Source organism: Podarcis tiliguerta (genome assembly GCF_965153285.1).
Source record: "Podarcis tiliguerta genome assembly, chromosome: 2".
Lineage (NCBI taxonomy): Eukaryota > Metazoa > Chordata > Lepidosauria > Squamata > Lacertidae > Podarcis > Podarcis tiliguerta.
The window spans coordinates 60,989,075-61,013,943 of record NC_139535.1 but is presented as its reverse complement, the minus strand read 5'-3'; the positions used below and the strand labels follow the sequence as shown (position 1 = coordinate 61,013,943).

At 44.5% G+C, this 24,869-nt stretch overlaps 2 protein-coding genes across 9 annotated transcripts; both read left to right on the top strand.

The window, feature by feature from the left end:
• Nucleotides 1–738: 738 nt before the first annotated feature.
• LOC310672452 (cationic amino acid transporter 2-like) lies at nt 739–16,976 on the top strand. 8 transcript variants are annotated; one of them, XM_083429608.1, is made up of 13 exons: nt 2,429–2,475; nt 4,062–4,188; nt 4,309–4,437; nt 6,063–6,218; nt 7,516–7,684; nt 7,947–8,077; nt 8,403–8,625; nt 10,342–10,478; nt 12,362–12,464; nt 13,266–13,408; nt 14,032–14,198; nt 14,648–14,756; nt 15,644–16,976. In XM_083429608.1, the coding sequence occupies exons 1-13, from the start codon at nt 2,437–2,439 to the stop codon at nt 15,769–15,771; spliced, it is 1,761 nt and encodes a 586-aa protein (XP_083285734.1). In that variant the 5' UTR covers nt 2,429–2,436; the 3' UTR covers nt 15,772–16,976. The 8 variants fall into 8 exon arrangements, with proteins under 8 accessions (XP_083285736.1, XP_083285734.1, XP_083285733.1 ...); XM_083429607.1 differs by having other exon boundaries at nt 4,062–4,197; XM_083429610.1 differs by lacking the exon at nt 2,429–2,475 and adding an exon at nt 739–883 and having other exon boundaries at nt 4,062–4,437.
• Nucleotides 16,977–18,764: 1,788 nt separating this feature from the next.
• On the top strand, nt 18,765–24,824 carry LOC310669456 (platelet-derived growth factor receptor-like protein). The gene is made up of 7 exons (XM_083423508.1): nt 18,765–18,951; nt 20,618–20,954; nt 21,098–21,249; nt 21,737–22,030; nt 23,059–23,198; nt 23,637–24,167; nt 24,396–24,824. The coding sequence occupies exons 1-6, from the start codon at nt 18,897–18,899 to the stop codon at nt 23,856–23,858; spliced, it is 1,200 nt and encodes a 399-aa protein (XP_083279634.1). The 5' UTR covers nt 18,765–18,896; the 3' UTR covers nt 23,859–24,167; nt 24,396–24,824.
• The last annotated feature ends 45 nt before the right edge of the window (nt 24,825–24,869 follow it).

Below are 24,869 nucleotides of genomic sequence, written 5' to 3'. Positions count from 1 at the left end.
GCAGGGGTCATTATCTGGTAAGCATTTCCAAAGCAGGCAGCCTTTCATTTTGTGGAAAGCAAAATGGGAAACTTCAAAGTAACTGCAACAAAAATAACATGTGGTTCTTCACCCTTAGAAATGTATCCTGATCGATATATAGAAAGCCTACCAAGATATATCCAAAACTTACCAAGTGGGCAAAGGCCACTATTTTGAAATACCAGAATTGTTGTTGTTACTCTGAGTGACATGAACTTTGAAGTGCCAGATAAGGGCGTTTAAAAACAAGAACAACAACAACAACATCGAACTGATACGAAAAAGATTAGGAAAATAAGAAACTGGAAAAATAAAAATGGCAGATTGGCCCATCCCTACCCCAATGCCCTTTCCTCCTTTTTAAAATGTACTTGATCCTATTTTGCTTAATGCTTCAACTTCACTCCGTGCATGTATCCTGCCAAATGCTTCCATTCACATTCTCAAAGGCCTCACACTCTATTTGCCAAAGGGAGCTGAGGTGGAGAGAAAAGAAGATGGAGAGAGGACAAATTTGTGCAAAAGGGATGGGAGCCCCTATGTCCCGCCAGCCTGGGCAATCCTCAAATGTCAATTAAAGCTTTCCAGCAGAGCACTGAGCCACTTTGAATTTGCATGCAGCCGCAGGAGTGATTTGGAAACTGGGATGGGGTAGAAATCTGCATAGGTTCCCCATGACCAAAGTGGGGAGAGGAGGGCAGAGGTGGGTGGTTGGAGAGAAAGAAGGTTGGGCTCCACATCTTATGAAATACATTCAAATGAGGCAGAAACAAACCTACACAGTGACTCTGGATTTGCCTCCCTCCCTGCATTTCTGACTCTTAGCATGGAGCTGGTGCAAGTGTCTGGAAAAAGAGCAAAAGTAAGTAGATTAGTTTACAAACTGGGGCCTGGGTGCGGTCCAAGAGGCAAGTCATGCTTTTGCAATTCAATTTTGCCCTGCAAAAGTGCAAAAAGTGTGAAAAAGCACAATTTTCAAAAGTGTGACAAATGTGAGGAGAAAAAAACCTGAACATAGGAACTGGGAAAAGGGCTGGAGTAGGACTGAGGTGTCCTCCGAGAGAGGAGAACGATTCATTGAGAGCCAAAACAAGCGACAGTGAGTACTGAAGAAGCACGTTTTGAAAAGGGAAATCCTGAGAAGGGTAAGTGAATGATATTGTAAATTAATGACATGAGTGTAAGTGCATGATTTTGTTGATTTAAAAGCAACACCTGGTTGGTGCTGTGTTATAATCTACGGTGAAAATGCTTCCTTGTCATTTTAGTTTCACATACTAAGAGAAGTTTGTGCATTGCTTTACAGATTTGCCAGTTACACCTGTTAGCTGAATAATAATGCACATCAAAATTGGGATGGGGGGGGGGGCTAAAGAAAGGAATGCATGAACGGAAAATGATAGTAAACTGCAAGGGCCAGCTACGAAATGATTTTAGGCAGTTTCCAAATTAAGCTGGAATCCCAGGAGGGTTAGGATGCAGTGCACAGCCAGCCCATGGGGCCATAGCCAATGGACATTTCATGGACAGCCAGACTTAATATCTGACAGAGGAGACAGGAAGAACAACATAGAGACATGAGCTGCCCTAATCAAACTAATGGAGTATGCTGAAATGGCCAGATTAACTGGGAAACTTAGAAATCAAGACCATAACAAATATAAAAAAGAATGGAAAATGTTTATTGCTTATGTACAAAAGCATTGTAAGGAAGTTAATACATTAGTGGGATTTTTAAAACACTTGTAAGATTATGGAGAATATTTAAATTTGGAGATAATCAAAGATAAAGATGTTATTGACATGCATAAATTAAGACAATACAAAGGAACCAGGGGAGGGAGTAGAGCAGGCTTCCTCAACCTCGTCCTCCAGATGTTTTTGAGACTACAGTTCCCATTATCCCTGACCACTGCTAGCCAGGGATCATGGGAGTTGTAGCCAAAAACATCTGGAGGGCTGAGGTTGAGGAAGCCTGGAGTAGAGGGAAGTTGAGGGATCTGAGTAATCCCAAAACTTGGATTTAATACTATGCGAATACAGTTGTTTGGAATTTCTCATTTTATGTTTTTATTTTTACTTTAATGTGATGGTTTTGTTTAATTGTAAAAATTAATAAAAATATTTATAAAAATAAGAAGAAGAAAGACATGAGCTGCCTTACAGTTTATATTCTTTTTATTTAAAATTGCATACCACAGCAATATGTTTAAGGAACAGTGTTAGAGAAACAATTTTTACCAAGAGACATCCAGTGTCATACAAATGGACTTCCCTCGGCTCTCCTCCCTCTGCAATCAGCTTTGAAACAACCACGTTCAGAATTCTGCAAGCTGAAGAACTTTCCCTCACAGATGCATTACAATGCGGAACAGTCTGAAGTTCACTGTTAGAATGTTATGTCCCAGGAGGCAAATGTGTGTTCTGGGGACATTTCTTCCCAGACTTTTCTCTGTGGGTGCTTTGTAACTGTGGATTACCTTTGAGACTCCATTGGCCTCTGTCGTCCCACCCGTTCACCTTTCTTTCTAGGCTGGCCACCAGTTATGTTATCTAACTCAAAACTCACGTCTGTTCTGAGTCTCTGGCACATTAGGCAGAATCTGTGGTGTGTAATATATGAAGGATGTATATGGTCAGCACCATGTCTCATCTCATTTGATTTCTCCTCTTCAGTGGATCCAGTCCCCAGTTATGTGCCAGCTCTTCTGTTAGAGTACGCCAACCACCTCAGGCAACACATGCTGGGGGACAGTGACTGCCGCTCCTTAGGTGTTCCTCCTGGTTGTCCTCTTGCGTTGGAAGACAAATGTTGGCCTGTCCCAAACTCTCAGAACTAGCCATTACAGAAATAAAATTCAGTAATGAAAGAAGCCAGCCCAATTGGCTTCTGTGCATGGAATGGTGAGGGTGCCATCTTGTCCTTCGTCTTGGCCAGAAAAATGTTTTGAATTGGCTCTGGAGCAGCCGTGATCGTATAGTGGTTAGTGCTCTGCATTGTGGATTGGCCCTGGAGCCTGCTCATATACCAAACCAGTGATTTTCAGGAGTAATGAGTTGTCCTGCCAATCTGCAACAGAGAATGAGTTGTCCTGCCAATTTGCAACCTCCCATCAGCCCTAGAAGATATGACCAATGCCATGGACGGTGCAAGCTGGAGTCCAACATCTGGAGGGCACAGGATCAGTTGTCCCTACTCTAAACCCTAAGGAATATGCAAGCCATGTGAACAACTAACCTTTTCATATGACTGCAAATAATTTCATAGTGAATTGCTTTGTTGTCAGCCTCCAGACTCTCAGAAAGGCTATAAGCAGCAGATTATCAGATTTGCAGAGGAACAGCCTCTTGGAAGGTGGCAAGTGTTGTGGGAAGAGCTTTAGTCTGAAAGCCATAGCCAGGGATCTCCAAAAGCTGAAATATGTTTAGATTGTACTTAAGAAAACTTAATTCCCAGGAAGTTTGTCCCATTGGACTCTGAACTGTATGAAGGATTACCTACAGAGTTCTACTGTTTCAGGGATGTAGAGCTGGAAGTAGAGCAGATAAATCCGCTCTAGTTTTGTGGGTTCAGAGTAATTTCCCCCTCCTCCTTTCCTTTCCACCACAAGAAAAGTCATGTTTCAGTCTAAGTGCACAGGGAATCAATCATTCAATGTCTGTATAGATCATGAATCAAAACCATTTTGCTATTGAAGACTATGGGTGACCGGCTAGTCCTTGAACTAGTTGCATGTTAGTTAATATCATTGGGGAAAAGTCACCCTGTGATGGTCTGAACTGAACCGCTGATGATAATGCCGTTAACTCATGATAGCGCCGTTTCTCTGAAGAAAGAGTTTCAGCCATTGAAGAGTGTTGCATTTTAGACAGTGAAGAATATGGTTGCTGGAGGGATATTATGCTTGCTATTTCATTCTCATGGACCTCAAAGGTCATCCAGTCCAAACCACAGCCGAGGCAGGAAGGTTTGCTGATGTTGTTACTCTTTTTATAGTCGCACCAGTGTTTATGATCTCTCTGGATTCTTTCTTTTTCAGATGTCGGTCTCGGATTCCGTGCTCTCCTTCTATCAAATGGTTTCCCGTAGAAAAAGAATAACAGCCGGTGCCTGTAGAGAATCGAACTTGCGTCGCTGCCTTTCCACCTCGGACTTAGTGGCTCTGGGTGTGGGCAGTACTTTGGGGGCAGGGGTGTATCTCTTGGCAGGGGAAGTAGCCAAGACCAGCGCGGGCCCCAGTATCATCATTTCCTTTCTGATTGCTGCTCTGGTGTCCATCCTGGCAGGACTGTGTTATGCTGAGTTTGGAGCCCGGGTGCCTTTGACCGGATCAGCTTATCTCTACAGCTATGTAACAGTAGGAGAGCTGTGGGCATTCGTCACTGGTTGGAACCTGCTGCTCTCCTATATAATTGGTATAAACAAGTTTTGGGCTTCTGTGTTTTGACATCTACCGTGTGGTTTCATTGATAAGCCAAAGAGATGGGCCTAAGAAATAATAACTAGGCAGGCAGAACTTTTTTTAAAAAAGTTGATGTGAGTTGAATTTGTAGCTCAGAGCATGTGTTATGCATGCAAAAGATTCCAGGTTCAGACTCTGGTATTTCCAGTAAGGCTGTGAAAGGTCCCATTCTTAATCCCTGGAGCACTGTTGACAGTCAAGAGAAGGGTCTAAGGCAGCTTCATGTGAATGGTTCCGACAACCACATCCACTCATGCCCTTCTCATCATTGGAAAACTTGGGTGGCATTCAACTAACTTTTTCTGTTAGTGCAAGGATTAGTGCTAGGGCAAGGGGATGTGTGCCCCCACACTATCCCCAGATCTTCTCTGGAGGCTTGGGAGAACCCGCAGAACAAATTCAGGGGAGAGAACCAGAGAACGTTCTGCTGCAGAAGGAGAAATCCTTGCACTGACGGACTGTTCACCTAAGCACAATGTTGAATGCAACCCCCAGACTACACACAGTGTGGATGGAAACAAATGCTGCATCTCCTGTCAAGAAATGATCCCCTATTTCTTTTGGGCCTCGGTGTATTTAGTCTGCAGTTTTCCAGCGATGTGAAGGGCACGAGAACTTCCACTACCAATCGTTGGCAGCCAGTCATTTATTCATTTGAAATAATGATTAGCACAAAACCATGAAGAATCCATATGCGAATGCAAAATGTCAGTAGAGGAGAATAGGTCAGAATACACTTATTTAACATGACCACCCTCCAATGTGATACAGTGACAGGACATCTCTCGTGCAGAGGTGGTTTTTTTACTGCAAATAATGTGGTCATTTAAGACACATATTATCTGGCACATTTTGTAACCTGCCCTGATCCAATGAAGATCAGTATAGAAATGTTTTGAATGATAAAAAAAAAATCCTATCAATGTCTGATAGCTAAAAGTTGCTGCTCATTTGACTTCTAAGGGATCTGTCCATGGGAATCTTATATGATAGGAGAGTTTCCACCACAAGTTCAAATCATGGTGGGTGCATCATTCCCAATTTGCAAAAAGTGGGTTGAGTGATAGCACACTTAAGCTTTTTATTTTGTACTTCTTATTTGGCATAACATAGGTGATGTGTCGTCGGGACTGTCAAAAATGCAGTGTTCCCTATAAAAGCAGGATGAGCGTAAAAACTGCCCCCCCATAAGCTGAGATGAAAAGACAGAATGAGGATAAAGAATTATGCAGCCAAGGGGTGAAATGGGCGAGCACGGAGGCCAGAAGAAAGACATGCTCTTTGTAGTGTCATATATAATGTATGTGCTGCCCACACAGCAGTTTAAGGCTGACATACTTCCTTTGAAAGAGAGTGCTAAAAGGGCACAGCTTCATAGTACACAATGGACATCTTATACCTGAGAATGCTGCTGTTTCGCATGGACCATCAGAGGTCTATAAGCCTTGAAAATCTGATACTTTATACCTGCGTACATAGAACAGCACCCAGGGCCCTGCAATATCCCTCATTTTTAAGGTTTGATGTACTGCACCAATATTTGGTAGTGCTATCTTTAAACTGGCTGATTCTCTACAGGTACCTCCAGTGTAGCCAGAGCATGGAGTGCTACTTTTGATGAGCTCCTGGGCAAACGGATCGGCACCTTTTTCAGCACCCATATGGCCATGACCTCTCCGGGACTAGCTGAATATCCTGATATCTTTGCTGTTTGCCTCATTGTCCTATTGACAGGTATGTTTGTACTGATTTTTTTTTTTTTTACTATTGTAAGCATCCTTGAAACCCACCCTGCACCAATTTTATTGGAGATTGCCCATTAAATTTTATACATGCAATGAGTTTTTCCCTTCCCTCCATGGACTTAATGCAACTCTGACAAATTGGTTTTGAATAATACTAGCATCTCAGTATAGTTTCCAAACCCTGTAATTGTCACCCACAGTAGGGTTGGAGGAGAAATTAACTTTGGTTTGCATTTGGCTTACCTAATTCACATTTTCAGAAACAATAAGCCCAATTCTGAAATAATACCCAATTTGCGCGTTCTGAAGCCATTCATGAGCACAGCAATCCTTTGAAATTCACACTCATCCAAATTTTGCAGTGCGGTTTTCCAGCCAAGTAATGTGAAGAACAAAGTGTGTGTATAAATGCATACGCATGAATGACAATAACATCCAAGATGCATTATATATGGGGAAATTGCCTTGCAAAAAGGTAAAATTGCATATAAAAATGTTTATAGTAGGAAAAATTCTCACAGAAATGCTTATTAATTTTCCTGAGAATTTCTTCTTAAAAGACATATGCAAACTTGCGGGAACGTGGCAAACTGAATTTAAGATTGAAAAAATGAGAAACTGAGAGAAACCAAAACTGGCCTATTCGCCCATCCCTAATGACAGGTCTTTTGCATTTACTCTGTTGCTGTCTTTCTTGTTTCTGCTGGACTTGCCACTTGTTCTTTAACAGTTCTCCATGGTTTCAAGCTAGGGTCTTACTCAGCCTTACCTGAGCTTGCCAAGAATTGAACATGGGACCTTCTTCATGCAAAGTTCAGTAGTAAAGGACTGGCTTTGTGGAGCCAGTGTGGTGTAGTGGTTAAGAGTGGTAGACTCGTAATCTGGTGAACCGGGTTTGCGTCTCCGCTCCTCTGCATGCAGCTGCTGGGTGACCTTGGGCCAGTCACACTTCTTTGAAGTCTCTCAGCCCCACTCACCTCACAGAGTGTTTGTTGTGGGGGAGGAAGGGAAAGGAGAATATTAGCCGCTTTGAGACTCCTTCAGGTAGTGATAAAGTGGGATGTCAAATCCAAAACTCTTCTCTTCTTCTTTCCATGCAGAAGGTCCAATATTCAATTCTTGGTAAGTTCAGGTAAGGCTGGGAAACACCCCTGCTCTCAGATTTTCCATATGGTACCAGCAATTGCTCGTATCTACTGTACTTTGCAAAGGACACTGCCTCAGGCCTCCATCCATAATAGTTGTGAGGCCTAAGCAATGAGACATTGTATCCATTAACTCCTTAGGTCTCCTCTCAGTTGGGGTAAAAGAATCCACCACAGTGAATAAAGTCTTCACAGCTGTCAATGTGCTTGTCCTTCTATTCATTATAATCAGTGGATTCATCAAAGGGGACCTGAAGAATTGGAAGATGAGCAAGAATGATCTGATAATGACTGCTGCCCTCAGATTTAGGTAAGAGAATGGCTACACAAGCTCTTGGGCTGCAGTAAACACAGGCCTCCCGTGTTATATTTCTACAGCGGTTACAAATTATTTAAATATCTATTTGCTGTCCTTTCATGAAATCCCCAAACAGCTACCTGACTTTGCCTAATGGTAGGACGGATCCATGCCCACCTACCATTTTCCTGCCTCCTTTGCTGTACTTGTCTACCAACTATATCCAATCAGATCCTTCTGACATTGACTTCCTTTATGTCACCTTCCTTGACAGGAACCAATCTGACAATGGAACTTGGGACTTTGGGGCTGGAGGGTTCATGCCCTATGGCTTCAGTGGGACCTTAGCTGGAGCTGCTACCTGCTTCTATGCTTTCATTGGGTTTGACTGCATTGCGACTACAGGTAAGCAAGAAAGAAGACAATTACAAAATGTCCATGATTGATAACCCCATCCGGCAGCTAATAAAAAAGGATAAAATATCTATTCACCTCACAAGGGAGCCATTTGTTGTTAAAGCTCTCCTGTGTCCAATTCCCCTCCTAAGAGGAGTGGAATGTGTTGTGACTTAGGCATTGCTGTTGTTGGAACAGAAACCCATAGGCAATCCTTTTGGAATAACCGGAGCACCATGTAAATCTTTGCTTAATCTCTATAGTGACAGGGTAACCATACGAGACAATGTGTGGATTTCAGAATGGTGTGACTTCTTGTTTTCATGTTTATCAGGGGAAGAAGTAAAGAACCCCACAAAAGCCATCCCAATGGGAATTGTTCTCTCTCTGCTCATCTGCTTCTTAGCCTATTCCGGTGTTTCAGCTGCCTTGACCCTGATGATGCCTTACCACCTTTTGGACACCATGAGCCCTCTGCCAGTGGCTTTCGAATACAATGGATGGAGCATGGCCAAATATGCTGTGGCTGTGGGGTCCCTCTGTGCTCTGACCACCAGGTAAGGACAGGATGTGCAATTTCCCCCATGCTTGCATTTTAAGGACATAAGAAGAACATTGCTGGATCAGACCAAGGGTCCATCTAGCTCAACAGTCTGTTTCCAGCAGAGGCCAGAGAGATACTTCCAGGAAGCCCACATACAGAGCATAGAAGCAACACCCCTCTTCCCCACTGTTTGCTCCCCAATTAGTGATATTTAGAGGTTCTGTTTATCTAACATGATACTAATTGACCTTGATAGACTGGTGTTCTATGAAGTCATCTAATTCACTTCCAGGGCTGTCACTGTATTCTGCGGCAGTAAGTTTTATAAATTAATGGTACCTTTTGTACCTTTTGGATCAATGTAATTAGCTGACCCCACACTCTAGTATTATAAGGGGAAAACACAGTAATCTTCCCTCTCTCATTTTCTCTCTCTCTATAATTCATAATTTCATAAAACTCTACTATCATGTCTGCCCTTGGATCCTCTTTCTACAAAGCTCTGGTCCTCTGGGTCATAAAGATTTCCGTTTTATGATTATGATAATCATAACATCTCTTTGTGTCAAAACGACCCTGACAGATTAGAGAACTGGGCAAAAACAAACAAGATGAATTTTAACAGGGAGAAATGTAAAGTATTGCACTTGGGCAAAAAAAATGAGAGGCACAAATACAAGATGGGTGACACCTGGCTTGAGAGCAGTACATGTGAAAAGGATCTAGGAGTCTTGGTTGACCACAAACTTGACATGAGCCAACAGTGTGACGCGGCAGCTAAAAAAGCCAATGCAATTCTGGGCTGCATCAATAGGAGTATAGCATCTAAATCAAGGGAAGTAATAGTGCCACTGTATTCTGCTCTGGTCAGACCTCACCTGGAGTACTGTGTCCAGTTCTGGGCACCACAGTTCAAGAAGGACACTGACAAACTGGAACGTGTCCAGAGGAGGGCAACCAAAATGGTCAAAGGCCTGGAAATGATGCCTTATGAGGAACGGCTAAGGGAGCTGGGCATGTTTAGCCTGGAGAAGAGGAGGTTAAGGGGTGATATGATAGCCATGTTCAAATATCTAAAAGGATGTCACATAAAGGAGGGAGACAGGTTGTTTTCTGCTGCTCCAGAGAAGCGGACACGGAGCAATGGATCCAAACTACAAGAAAGAAGATTCCACCTAAAAATTAGGAAGAACTTCCTGACAGTAAGAGCTGTTCGACAGTGGAATTTGCTGCCAAGGAGTGTGGTGGAGTCTCCTTCTTTGGAGGTCTTTAAGCAGAGGCTTGACAACCATATGTCAGGAGTGCTCTGATGGTGTTTCCTGCTTGGCAGGGGGTTGGACTCGATGGCCCTTGTGGTCTCTTCCAACTCTATGATTCTATGATTCTATGATTCTATGTTTTGTGCACCAGCTACCAAGGTGCAAACGTGATTTCACTCATGAGCAGAGATGGAGCTTTGGGGTACAATGAACTCCTAAGGCATTGCTTTGACTTCAGGATCTACAGATCTACACCACTTTACTAATAGCAATTAATAGTTTTAAGACTCATTTCGACTGAAGCACCAGGTAGATCCTGGAAATTTGTTCTCTATGCTTGATAAAGGTCTGCTTTATTGTGTGTAATGCAAGGTCTCTTTACATCTTGTTGTACAAGAGTCAGGTAAAGAAAAGGAAGAAGAGGCTATGATCTTGAGAATTTTCTTCACTTTCTCTGCCTTCTTGTGTAGCTTGCTAGGTTCTATGTTCCCGATGCCACGGATTTTGTTTGCTATGGCCAGGGATGGACTCCTCTTTCAATCTTTGGCCAAAGTGAGCAGCCGACAGAGCCCAGTGATTGCAACTCTGGTGTCTGGAGCTGTTGCAGGTATGCATGGGAAAAGGCTCTAACATTGACTAGACCTCAGAATGAACCTGCCAGTAGACAATGGACTAAGAATCCTACTTTGGACTTGATCTAGTTTAAATATGAAATAAGGAACCTAAGAAGACCCCTGCTGGGTCATATTTGGGTGCACACATAATCCGAAGCAAGTATGGTCAACATTGTGTCCCCCAGATGTTGTTGGACTCCAATTCCCATCAGCACCATTCACCGTGGTCAATTGTCAGGGATGATGGGATTTGGAGTCAATAAACATCTGGAAGGCACCATGTTGGTTTTCCCTGCTTGAAAGCAATACTAGTTGCTTTAAAAAAAATGTCTGGAAACGGGACATTAGGCTAGCATTTCAACACAAGAGCAGGTCAGCCTGTGGGACTGAATGTTAGACTGCAAGAGTTCCTTGACCTTCCCCATGCCAGAATCAGATGGATTCCAAGGTGTATCTCCATATGCTTGTAAAATGCAAGCTTTTCATTAACGACTAGGGCCTGTTCCCCTGCTTGCTTTGCTCACCAGCATTATCTATTCCCACAACCCACCAACCCTCCCACCTCAACCCCTTCCTCCTCCCTTCCCACTTGGCCATCTTCTCCTGCCGCTGTACCTAAACAACTCCCATCCACCCCAGGCATAATTCCTCGCCTCTCCTTGATCACATCTTCATCCTCTGGGTCCCTCTTCCTCACCTTGCCTTGGCTGTCTCCTGCTCACCTGCCTGCATCGCCATCCTCTGGTTCCGTCCTTCTCTCCTTGCCCTGCATATCTGTCCTCTGGATCCCTCCTCCTCTCTTCTCCTTTCTTGCTCCACCTGCCTGCCTGATGGTCTGGCAGCTCATCACACTGAAGTTCGCAGTGCCACTTGTCTGTGACTTCCTTATAATTTTATATATTAGAGAGAAACAGAAAGAGACTCCAGCCATGGAGCCCTTATCCTCATGAAGAATGAATCCATTGAGCCATTTTTGTGGTTCCTTTCTAATATTGTCTTGGATTGAATGTGGACAAGGTAAAGCAATCATTTAAATGCTCCATGTTATAACCTCATATCTCAGTTTCAAGGAGATTGCAGTGGAGTGCCAAACTGGACACATGAGAGACCACTTAGGTGTACCTTCCACATTTAGCTTGATGAAATGCTATAGCTGACAAAAAAGTCGCTATGGATAGATGTCTTTTCTTTTTCTCTTTTCCCCCCTAAACAAGATTATGTAAATTGCCCCTCTGTCAGGATGCTGTCAGCGGCTCCCAGCTGGTTGCCCAGGAAGTATAAAGACAAGGAAAAGTTTCTTACTGTCCTTTTTTATTCAGTATTTACAGAGAGAGGCTATAGAACCCAGCCTCTTGGATAGTGGTGATGTCCCGAGTAAATCCCCACTCCCCGTCTCCCCCACTTCCTCATTCGTCACTTCTACGGGTGCTGCTACGTGCCCTCTGTCTTTGAGCTTGTTGCTCTCCTACTTTTAAGGCTCGCCGGGTTCTGGGAGGGAGGGGCTGGGATGCTTTCTAATGACACCGTGTCAGCCAGCTGCTGTTCCGATTGTGCCTCCTTCTCCTCTCCCATTATTTCCCAACTTTCCCCCTCATCTACCTCTAAGCTGTGACCTCCCAGAAACCACTGTTGTAAATCTATATACTGTCTTCCTCTTCTTCCTCCCTGGGAGGGTCAGGATGGTGAGGCAGTCTCCACCATTCCTCCTCTGCCCAGTTCCTGACACCCTCATTGAAAGGAGGACCTGTACTCTCCTTGACGGGTGGGAGGCTCGCTGGGTTTCTGCAGGAGACCATATCTTCATCTACAAGGCTACAAGAATTAGCAGAAAATATTTGGTGGTGTTTTTTACAGGCCCTCTTCCTTCTTCTCACAGGTTTAATGGCTTTCCTTTTTGATCTGAGGGCCTTGATTGATATGATGTCCATTGGGACACTGCTGGCCTACACACTAGTAGCTGTCTGTGTTCTTCTCCTCAGGTAATGAGTTGTTCGTTATTTATTTCTCTCTGATGCAGATATGCAGTGCTCATCATGACAACATCCCATGTAATATAAATGTCATTCCAGAGAAGTAGCTTCATTGGTCTGTTTTACTTTAAAAAAAAAAGACTCTCCACCTATTGTGGAGCTGGCTTCTGGAGCTGGCTTCTGAGGTAGCTATGGAGAAAATGGAAGCAGGGCAGTCTTTATTCCAGATTAGTTAATCTAGAATACATGTCTGTGGCTCTTTCCATTATCTGTCTGCACTCACCACTGGCATGAGATCTCCAACAGGCTAACCCTGATGAAATGCAAGGGAAATCAAAATTGGCTGGGTAGAATTTCAAACTATGCTAGACTAACTTCTATTTTACACATTTTAAACAGCCAGGGCAGGCCCTTGCCATACCGACAGTGATGCAATTATTTAGCAGCTGTTTAGTCTGCTTTGTAGCAATTATCTCCTTGAAACTAGTAAGATATCACTGGGAACAGCCTTTGGAATTCTCAACCACACGCACAAGTAAATGATAAAAGAAGAAAGAACAATTCATCATAAAAGAGATCATTCAATCGCAAGGCACAGTCTGGCATCTCTTTGTTCAGAATCTTGTTGCATGTGAGTGAATGTCATCTTTACTTTCTCTGAGGCTTTCTTTGAGCTGGACATTCTTGGAAACCTTGCACTGCCAAGACCACTTCTACCGTCAGCCATGCTGCAGATTCCACTGACAAAGCAATCTGGACAAAAGGCAGATACTAACTGATGTGTTCGTTGATGTTTAACTTGCTTTGCAGGTACCAACCTGATCCCAGCTCCCTTGGCCCACCAGAAAAGAAAGGTCCAAGCAGAATACCTTGGGTGGACCTCCTCATCCATCCTCAGATGATCCCGAACCACAGCTCCTCCACACTAGTGTCCCATTCTGTGCTTGTCATTGGTGAGTATTGGAGCATCAGTTGGGGAGCGAAAATGCAGTTTGCATTTACAGGCAAACTTGCCTGATTCAGGCTTTGGGAAATGATACCTGGCCGCTGTAAAAATTTGCACTTCTTTGAATTTTGCAGTGTATACAAGTTATGCAATGACCAAGCAATGTATACATCAATGCATTAGGTAATGGAAAATATAAATATTAGGAAAATGTGCTTTGTAAAAAAATGTGTATATGAGGCAACTTTGCATTTAAAAAGGTGGTACTATCAGAAGAAAATTCTCACTGAAAAATGCAGGTGAACTTTCATGAGGGTGTAACAAAAGAAATCGCAAACTGATGTGGAAATTGAAAGAAAAATAAGAAATGAGGTCTTTAAGTTAAGGGAGCAGGGTGAAACCAAGCAAGGAGCTGTTAACTATAAAGAATCGCCCTGCTTAGTTATTACAGACCTCACTTGAAATAAGCACAAATAACCGGTTCATAACATTATCCGGTCAACTGAGCCTTGCCTTTTTGATTAGTTCTCTTCCAGTGCACTTGTTGTGGTGCATGGGGTGGTCTTTTGTTCCAGGAAGATGCCCCCTGCTTCCTCACAGCATGGTTTTCAGAGTCCATTTTCTCTCCAGCTGTCCTAGTCTGCATCACGTGTGTGCTGAGCACAGCAGGACTGCCATGTTTGTTATCTGGAGGTGCCTGGTGTGTCACCTGCCTTGTTCTCCTCTTCCTGGGGATTCTGGTGGTGTCCCTAATCATCTGGAGGCAGCCGCACAGCCAGAAGACAGCAGACTTCACGGTAAGGAAGAGACTTCATCATTGACACTGCCTAGCAAGCCCCATGACTATGTTTGACGTGTTGTGAATGTTCACGGGAAGCATGCATCTACCTGGGAGTAACTCAACACATAGGATTGCACTATAAGGGTGCGTAGAGAAATACCTGTCAACAGGGGGTTTTCTGTGTGGGGTGAGATCCACTTCTTACCACCTTTGCTTCTGACCTGAGGGCTGTTTATCTGCTCCTCATTGTCCTCCTCTTCCCAATGCAGCCTGTGTATTGTGTGTGTGTGCACGCCAGCTTGCCAATATGCTCCTTAAATTGTGGTAAACTGGGCACAGCACTCCAGGTGTGGGAGTACTTTTCTCCCTGCATGCTCTCTCAGAGTTACCAAGGGCCATAACAGGGAATAATATTCTTTTTCTAACGTTCATGTCTAATCTCAAATTATCTCTGCACTCGTTTAGGTTCCCTGTCAGCCATTCTTGCCCATCCTCAGTGTCCTGGTCAATAGCTACCTAATGGTCCAACTCAGCGGTGACACCTGGCTTCGGTACATGGTGTGGATGGCTATTGGTAAGCCTTTAAGAAATGTGCCACAATTCAGGGAACTTCAGGAAATAATAATGATTTGGAAAGTAAGTGTCATCTGAAATTATTATAAGGCAGAGCTACCTAGCTCTTATCAGGACTAATACAAGATAGGCATCAGGTTTGGCAGTGCCCTGACCACCACGGTGGGTGTGTTTGGACCCCCTGGTCTTCCTTCCTTTGCCAGGATTAGGCAGCACAGCAGCAAAGATGCTGGTCTAGCTGCTGAACCAACCATTGCATTTTCTAATATTTTGCTCCTTCTCATGGAATTGGTTCATGCATACCTGGTGGTCACTTGATGACTGCAGTATCAGCACTGTACCACACCTGAGGTGGAGCAAGGCAGCAGGGTATGTAAATTAAATAAAACTGATGTGTTTAAATGGTCCACCATTGATCTAATTCTAGAGACAGAGCTTTCACATCACACTGCATTGCCTCAAATACAGTGTTTTTCAACAGAGACAGTTCAGATGTTCAACAAGGCAAGTCAGTCAGCAAGCGCAGAGTAACTAAGAGAAATCAAATTAAATCCATGTATGTGTGAATGAGTTGGTGAAGGAATTTGTGCCTAGAATATGACAGTTACAGAAGAGCATTTCATCTATAGGCTAAATCAGGGGTAGCCAACAGGGTGCCTTCCAGACTTTGTAGACTACAACTCCCATAATCCCCTGGCATTGCCCATGCTGGTGGGGCTGGTGGGAGTTGTAGTCCAAAGCATCCGTAGGGCACCAAGTTGGCTAACCTGAGCTAAATGTCCTGATGTGATTTCAAATGAAGGAGCTTTCTCTAATACGGATATATTTGTGAGGGGGAGGGTCTGTCTGGAGCATTGTTGGTTCACCTTGTCCTCTTATGTTCTGTAGGCTTCCTAATTTACTTTGGCTACGGGATCCACCACAGTGCAGAGAGATCCAGCCACCAAGATCCATCTCCAGAGAAGACAAAGCAGGCAACAAGTGACATGGATCCAGCTGTCACCTGGGAAAAATAACTCTGTGGTGTGGAGCAACTATCTTCCCTGGTGAAAGGACTTCATAAGAATGGGATTTCACCCTTCTCTTAACTATCTATAGATGTGTCTATTTGTAGCACTCCAACCTAGTGCTCTCCAGATGTTTTGGACAACAACTCCCATCAGCTCTGGCCAGCGCAGCTAAACTTGCTGGGATTGATGGGAATTGTAGTCCAAAACACCTGGAAGGTATGAGGTTGAGGAAGGCTACTCTTGAGCGATACAAATAATTGGATGCTCACAGTTAAGTAATGCATGCCATTCATATCCATTGGCTGAGCTGGTGTAGCATTGTGGCTGAGTTCACCAAGCTAAGTTACTGGATGCATGGAACAAGGTTCGCTGGTGCAACGGGACCTTTCCCTACCCCCTAAATCTGCTCTGCAGAGTTTGGGGAAGCCACGGAACAGGTTTAGCATGGACCAAGGGGAGAAGTCCCATTGCACAAGTGGATCTTGTTCTGTACCTCCATTTAGCATGGTTTCGTTAGACAAGCTACAGTTCCCACAGCTTTGCCCCTCGCCTCCCTAAATCTGCAATGTGGGGATAATGGCAATAACAGTGGCACATCTGGTTGTGCAGGTTTATAAGCCATTCAGGAAGTCTTCCTGCTGCCCAGTTGGCATTGGCCTTCCAAGGTATGCAGGGTAGCTGAGCTGGCAGCAAAGACACCTCTGATGGGCCACATCCCGTCACTCCCTCATGTGATTCTAATCACATGGGGGAAGCTGAATATCCAAAGGGAACTCCATCTAGAGCCCAGCACCAAATACACACACTTCATAAAGGCAATCAAATGGATGGCAGACCCAGCCTATACTTGGCAACGGGTGTTTCCTAGGGCTACCACTTACCAGTGAGGCTGAGCAAAAACCTGGCTGGACATACTGTACCTGAAAAAGAGAAGGACCTCCTCTTCCTCATGTTCCAGAGAGGGCAAAGCTGGGCACTGTAGTTTATCCCAAGTTTATGCACAACAGACCTCTGTTTTCTACTGCTCATCCAGTTTCATTTGCTGAAATTTGAAATGTGCTTTATCCCACAGAAGTGTCTGTAATTGTCCATTCCTTGGGGTTTGGGAGCAAACAATGCTAAAGTTGTGACTTTGCTTAGACCATCTGTTACAAATTCCCCATTTTCACTCATCTAAAACTAATAAAAAGGAACTTTTATTGTTGTTATCATTTATTATCTTACTATTAATTGATAAAAGTCGCAGCTTATTGATTGAATCATGCATGCGCATGAGCTAATTTGCTCAAAAGCAGGTTGCTGCATGTGCTTTAGTATCACAGGTTTCCCTGAAGTTACTCGCAGAATGGTGGCGCAACATTCCATTATTTACTTCAGTCTGTTGCTTGTGATGTGCCAAAAAACTTTTCCTGTATTTTTTTGTAACCATTGCCCCATCAATTAATGAGCAAATATATTGCTAACATTTAACCCTCTGTTCTATTCATGCTCATTACCATTACAAATACTGACTTTGGGTGCGTCCAGGTGTCATTCTAATGGTTTGTTTTAGACCAGGCATGGCCAAACTTGGCCCTCCAGCTGTTTTGGGACTACAACTCCCATCATCCCTAGCTAACAGAACCAGTGGTCAGGGATGATGGGAATTGTAGGCTCCAAACATATATATCTATATCTATACACATAAAGTTTATAAACAGTGAAGGGTACAAATCAGTTTTTTAATGGGGGGGGGGGATCTGAAGGTTCTTTTTTTGATCTGGTCAAGTGGAAATCCAGATAAGAAACAGGGGCGGGATTCACCTCATTGAGTCCGTCAGAGTAAGCCCTCCTTCACTTGCTAAAAAAGGAATTTCCCTTGCCCCCATCTGTACCCTTCTGTACCCCAGATTGGCTCTGGGGTGGTCAGGGGTGTGAGGGAAGGAGAGGGAGGATCGTTCCATCTGGCCAGCTGCAATGCTTGCAACAACAAGTTGTTCACCATAGTGTGACGTTTAATTTCACCTTAGATACTTATGTCCCAGACTCCCAGTTGTATAGTCACAGCAATATGGTAAGCTCTGTATGTGTGTGTGTGTGTGTGTGTGTGTGTGTGTGCGGGCGCACCAGCGTAACTCCAATTTAAGCAGAGTTTAAGACTGATTTACAGTTATATGTGCATAATATGTCCAGTATATCAAAAGATCTGCCATAAGACATTCACTTTAAAGATGCTGTAAAGCATTCATACTTTAATTTCTTTGTTACATTTGTAGACTGTCCTTTCTTCAAGGATCTCATCTTAGTATTCAGAGGATCTGATGACTATCTGCAGCTTTACAGCATCTCTGGAGCTGTACTGGGAGGAGGAGGGTGGGAGAATTTTGGTTCAATACCTTTCTGGTCCAGGGTTCCTGAAACAATACATATCCTAAAATGCAGCTATATATTAGTGAAAGTAACATAGAAGAAATGCATCGAATTAGGGGAAATTGCTTGGGGGAATAGTATATTGGGCAAAATATACAAAAATGTGTCTCACTATGAGAAATTCAAACTGAAACTCTGAGAAATTTCTATAAGGACTTTTAAAAATAAACAAATCTCATAGTGATGTGGAAATGTGGAGAACTGAATATTAGAGAAATGAAGAACTGAGAAAACAGAAATGAAGAGACTCTTCCATCTCTAATGGAGAGAGGCACTGGTCCTCGCCTGAGCTACTTTCATTAAATCTAAGAAACATCAACTACTTTCTCTGCCCACCCCCCGCTGCTTTCTGTGGAATGCATCTGAAAAGGGATCAGCCATAATATTTTGTAATTGGAAATTGTTGGTTTTAAGCCTGGAGCGCGTCTGACAGAGTGCTGCACTGAATAGGCCTATTCACCTCCCCTGTAGGATCCTGACCCCTTGCGGCATTCATGTGTGAAAGGAGTTTTGTTGAAAGGGGCAAGCCATGAGTTTGCTTTGCTTTGAAATCTCCTTCCTACCCCGTACTACCCATCCCCTCGCCTTCCCCGCCCACCAAGGAGAACACTTTGGTGTGAGATTTCTTCTAAGCTGTGGAAGTTGCAGCAGCACATAGCAACTTCGCCACTTGTAAATTGGCTGTGCAGAGACACATTTTCTTGTGTCTGGTTCGTCCCAGGATGAATTTCAAAGTGCTGGCTGTTTTGAGCTGCTTCACCCTCCTCTTTGTTTGGGGTAAGTCATGTTTTCCTTTGTCCTTTGTCCCTCTGTGTTCCTACGATTCCTCTCCCTTCTCTAGCAGAAAAATAAAAGTTAAAATGCTCAGGGCATTTCTCCATTTCCCACACAAGGAATTTTTTGTGGGGAGCATGAACACCCACAGCCTCTCATTGCTGCCATACACCAGGAGCCAATCTGGGGTAGAGATCAGCTCCTGAGCTTTGACCTGGCCTTGGACTAGATTCCAAGTGCAGATTTCCTACATGTCCAAACAATTGGGAACACTGCTATAAATATGGGAAGGGTAGAGGCGTACCTAGGCTCCTTTGAACCCTTGGCAAGGAGCTGTATTGGCATCCTCCTACAGAAAATACCCACTTTACCACAATAATCACATTAGAAATTACTACATTTTACATGACCCAAATACTCCAAGCATCCAGAATGAGGGCAATGCGAGGAGAAAGGGCAAAACAACCCCAAATGCCCTTGTGTCGTGGTGCAAGAAGGATAGGAAGCTTCTCCCGCTTTTGATCTTATCATTGCAGCATCACTGTGTCACTCCATAGTCTGATAGGTCCTTTTTGGGTACCTGCCCCTGCTCCGAACCAACCCCTGGGTACACCTCTGGTGAAGGGGCAGGCAAGAGAACAAAGCTACTCAGCAAACTTGCAGAATCAACATTCGCCGGAAGATTTGCTGAACATGATATATCAGGACCGTTTGAGAACGTCATGGTTTGGGTGGACTATACTTGCAGATACATGCGTTTTGCAAAGAGGCCAAAATTCTAATGGAGTTTTTTTACAGCGGGAGAAATTCATTCTGCAGGCAAAGATAGGAAGCCTCCTTTAAGGCAAGATGTTCTGTGAACCCCTAGACTGCCAGCTGTTTCCAGTGCTTGTGGGTCTCATTTGAGCTTAAGTCCAGAGAAGCAATAGCAGGTGGTGTGGTGGGACCAAGGTACTTACCTGACCTCCTGTCAGGTGAGTCACTGGCTGCTGCTTGCCAGGAGGGGTAAGGTGGCAGCAAGGTCTGTGGGGTGCAAATGTACCAGTGGAGCCAATTGGGGGCTGTTGCCCATGCATGTGCACCATGCCACCGCCAACCAGGTGCTCTCCAGATGTTTTGGACTACAACTCCCATCAGTCCCAGCCAGCACAGCAGCACTGACAAGGGCTGATGAGAGTTGTGGTCCAATGGAGTTGGAGAGCACGCACTTGGGAGAAGCTTAATATCTGTTAGTGTATTGTGTACAGCGGTACCTCGGAAGTCGAACAGAATCTGTTCTGGAAATCCGTTTGACTTCCAAAACATTCGGAAACCAAGGCACGGCTTCTGATTGGCTACAGGAAGCTCCTGTAGCCAATTGGAAGCCACGGAAGTCACGTTGGATGTTTGGGTTCCAAAGAACGTTCACAAACCGGAACACTTATTTCCGGGTTTGCGGCATTTGGGAGCCTAAACGTTTGACTCGCAAGGTGTTCGACTTCCGAGGTAACTCTTTGTATTCAATTGGCAATAGTCCTGACAGGTGTGGCAAGATGACGTTCATAAATAGAAAGTTTAAAAAAATAGGAATGGTGCAAGACACTGGTGACACCAGTCCTATATCATGTATATATGAAGTGAAGCTCAAGGCCCCTACTGTGATGTTTCATATAAATGTTTATCTTCGTAGCTGAATGCCAAAAAGAAAAGCCTTCCAAAGCTACGGAGAAGGCTGCCACGAAGGAGCTGAAAGCCAGTGGCTCCAAATTTCCCAAAGTGCCAAGTAAAAAACTTAAAGAGGGGACTCCAAAGTTTCTAAAGAAAAGCCAAGTTAAAGCCACGACTGTTCCCAGGGAAGGCAAGCCGACCATTCTGACCAGGGCAGTGGCAAAGGGGCAGTTCCAGAAGGTGTCCAACACGCTGGTGCTAAGAGCAGGCGAAGCCCTCGACTTGCGCTGCAAAGGAAAGGCAGTCACATGGAGATACCCTCCCTACTTGGACGATGACGACGTGGAGAGGCGACTGCGGTGAGCATATTGACGGCAACTGTTTGTGTTGGGTAGAGGTGAGGTGGTCTTGCGATCAGTGGTGAATGTGCTTATGGATGGAACGTCCCAGGTCTGGAGGGGAAAGCTCTTCCTTGCCTCATCTTCGCCCTTCTCTCTTTCAGAATCAAACACTTTGAGAGGCACAGTCAGCTGACCATCGCCAATTCCACCGCGGCAGACACGGGCGAGTACAGCTGCTGGTCCTTCCAGTGCCGGGACAGCGAGTGTCGTGATGGAGAGGATAAGATGGGGAAAACATTCATCTTCTTCACAGGCCAGGCTTTTTTCTTGGTTTAAAGTGGTGGGGGGTGGACCTCTTCTGGTCTCCCCTTTCCTAGTCATTATTTCCTAAGACACCCCCCCCACACACACTTATGAGGGTCACTTGACATTACTGGGCAGGGCCAGAAGAAAACTGGGTGGAGCTGCAAATGTGAATATTGCGTCTGTGCAGTTGGCTACTTTTAAACACACTTACAGCACCACCAGCCATCCTCGGTCCGTGCATATTCCTTCAGGAGGGTGAGAGGAGGGCTGGTAAATGAAATGGCTGTGGAAGGGGGTGGGTATGGCCTGGAGATTAGTCCAAAGACGCCATTTCAAAAGCTGGGAACCCTTTTAGTTGAGAGGCAGCATCTTTTTCAACAAATGATTGCACATGGATTTTCTAGATAGGCTATAGATGACAATAATGTATGGCGCTGCCCAGCAGAAGACACTATCTCTACACATCCAAACGCTCCTTTCTGTTTCCCTCTCAGACCCTCAGGAGCTATTTGTGCCCACAGAAGATTACTATGAAGTGATTCAGCTGCGTACAAACCACCCCACCCTGCTGCCATGCCAGGTGACAAATCCAGCAGCCAAAGTGACGCTGCACCGGGAGTTCCCCCCCGAGAAAGTGCTTGTGGATGGACTAGACATCTCGCATGATGTGAAGAGGGGCTTCATCATCCACCACCCACAACCTTCCCATGCTGGCTCCCTCTTCTGCATGGCCAATGTGGATGGAGTGAGGCAGATCTCCACAAAATACATGCTGATTTATGTGAACTGTAAGTTGCCTTAACAATTAATCATCTATCTCTCTATCTCCCAAGTGTGTGTATGTGTATAAGAGAGAGAGGGAGAAAGAAAAGTCCACCAATCTGCTTGCCTTTTTCATTTTAATGTTTTTTAAAACTCAGCTTGTCAATTTCAGATTAATTCAGCCCAAACTGTCCCAAAAGGGTATGTTGCTGCTTTAGAGATAAAAGAAGTTCATCTAGTCCAGCGGTTATCAACCTGTGGGTCCCCCGATGTTGTTGGACTACAATTCCCATCATCCCTGAGCTCTGGCCTTGCTAGCTAGGGTTGATGGGAGTTGTAGTTCAACAACATCTGGGGACCCACAGGTTGAGAAAGGCTGAATCAAACAGTTCCATTCTTTTGCAAAAGGGAAAGTGACTATGAGAATGCAGGTGTGTTCATTCTATCCAAGGGATGTGCTTATGATCAGGGAGATTCAGTCATGCCGATCAAGGAAAAGGAGTCTTGGTTTGCGGACCACAGGTTGCAAAGGAATGCCCAAAACTGATTCTAACCTAATTTAAAATGATTTATATACAACTCCCAAGCAATCAGGACCCAGGCAGAATCTGGGAGAGCCTCTGAGAAGGGAGTGGGAAGTATTGCCACTTTCCATGATGTCCACTGAATGAGGCCTTTTTCTCCAGGCAAGAAGTAATTCTGATTCGGCAGGGAGTTGGCAGCACCTGTCAAAGTTTGGAGTCATTATTCTATCAGTGACAACTTGATGCAAATCTTTGCCCATTGCTGGACTTGCACAAAGGCTACCAGTCGGATTTAGAAGACTTCACAGGCAAGGCCTTGTCGCAGAGCATCACTAAGGCCAGAGAGAGTGTGGGAGAGGCCTCAGTCTCAGGATCCACTGCCCCATTTCCATTCAGCCTGTGCTCCAAGTGGGAGAACTGTAGAATTTTGCTATGCCATGCCTATCTAACAACTCCACAAGGAGCAGTGGCAGAAACTGATGCCTATATGCTGATTTCTTTTGGTGTGTGTTTTATTTCCAACTCTGCAGATCCTTCTTCAGTTCCCAAGCCAGCTATCAGAGCTTCAGTGGCCTCCTTCCGTGTTGGAGACAATTTCAATGTCACATGCACTGTCTTTGGGGAACCAGAAATTGCTGTCGATTTCACGTGGGAATATCCAGGACAGCAAGTAGGTAACAGGTTGCTGATGGGGTGAGTGGGTGTGGGATAAGAAAAGTGGCTTGTACTGTAACAGTACGGGTCTTTTAAGCCCGTCTCCTTTCCTGCTGATCTGTGGAATTTCCCCCTTAGAAATTGAACAAAGGCTAGCCAAACCCACAAACCTAGCCAATGAGAGCGTACAAAGAAAGACAAGCTGAATAATGATTGGCCTGACCTCCTCAAATGAGTAGGCCAGAGGCAGAATGAAAACATAAATTGTTCCTCTGCAGATAAACACCAGGCAACCTTGTCATGCGCTTTGCTTGCACCTGAATAATTTCCAAGTTACAAGAGTGGGTGCCGCTAGAATTCCACACACTGGGAAAAGCCACTGCTAAACTCTCTTGTGCACTGACTACCATGTGCTCTGCCATGTTTTTCAAATAATGTCCTTCCTCACTTTCAGATTGGCAGACCACCCTACGTTCGCGAACGGACAGATTTGGTGCGACGCGGTGGGCAGGTGCAGCAAGAATCCGAGAGCATCCTTTACGTTGATGAAGCACGTGCTGTGGATGATGGTTTGTACACCTGCACTGCTGAGAATCTGCAAGGAGGCACTGCAGTGTCCACCCGCATTCGCTTGGTTCCAGCCTCACCAGCCCCAAAGAAGGCAAAGTCTGGGTAACCGCCTCTGGTCCTGCATTGATGAAAGTCCAGGTCCTACTGGAAATCCAAAGACTAGAGGCTGCCATCAAAAACCAAGGGATAAACAGTTGCCTTCTTTTATTTTGTCCTTTACCCTTTCATGTTTGACTCATTAAAGTAGCACAAATCTTTTTGAAGCAGAGGCAGAGTACCTTTTTGCTCGCAGGGATATTGTGAAAGACAGGAAAACGCTCAAAGATATTCATGACTATTGCCAGAAAAATGCTGTCTTGGGAATTCTGGCTCTGCGTGAACATCTTTATTCACAGGGTCAAACAAGATTACAGTGGTACCCCGGGTTACATACGCTTCAGGTTACAGACTCCGCTAACCCAGAAATAGTGCTTCAGGTTAAGAACTTTGCTTCAGGATAAGAACAGAAATCGTGCTCCGGCGGCACAGCAGCAGCAGGAGGCCCCATAGGCTAAAGTGGTGCTTCAGGTTAAGAACAGTTTCAGGTTAAGAACGGACCTCCGCAACGAATTAAGTACTTAACCTGAGGTACCACTGTATTGAGATCTATGATCAGATCTCACCTCTCTTTAAATGTTATATATATCAGCCTGTAGAGACTCCAGATGGGATTGAGACCATTTGTCTGGTTACGGAGGGTTAACCTTGCAATTTTCCCAATTAAGATCCCTGCCAGCAGCTATATGCCCTGTTATGGCATATATGCGTGTACATGCAACAGCAATTTCGAAGGCAGGTACGCATAAGCAGAATTTCAGTAAGTAGGGGTTGTTTTTTTTAAGTGCCCCAGCACTACAGTCCAAATCTGTATTACCCACATCCATATCTACCCCATAGGTCCTATTGGACAAAGTGTAGAGCTGGGAGTTCTTGCCATCTCATCTGCTTTGGCCCTTGTGGAGATGGTAAAACTTTTATCAGGTAGCAATTTGCATCACTGAATGCTTCTTAAAAAAAAGGAAAGGAAAAAAGGCCTTCACAAAGAAAACTTAAGAGAGAAAATTAGAGGTAGAACAAC

Bases quoted from the DNA above. Each gene is read 5' to 3' on its own strand.
- LOC310672452 (XM_083429603.1), top strand. From the start codon at position 2,437: ATGTGTGTTCTGGGGACATTTCTTCCCAGACTTTTCTCT. The intron at 6,219-7,515 runs GTATGTTTGTAC...TTAACTCCTTAG, and splicing joins CCTCATTGTCCTATTGACAG to GTCTCCTCTCAGTTGGGGTA. The intron at 8,626-10,341 runs GTAAGGACAGGA...CTTCTTGTGTAG, and splicing joins CTCTGTGCTCTGACCACCAG to CTTGCTAGGTTCTATGTTCC.
- LOC310669456 (XM_083423508.1), top strand. From the start codon at position 18,897: ATGAATTTCAAAGTGCTGGCTGTTTTGAGCTGCTTCACCCTCCTCTTT. The intron at 18,952-20,617 runs GTAAGTCATGTT...TTATCTTCGTAG, and splicing joins CACCCTCCTCTTTGTTTGGG to CTGAATGCCAAAAAGAAAAG. The intron at 20,955-21,097 runs GTGAGCATATTG...TCTCTCTTTCAG, and splicing joins GACGTGGAGAGGCGACTGCG to AATCAAACACTTTGAGAGGC.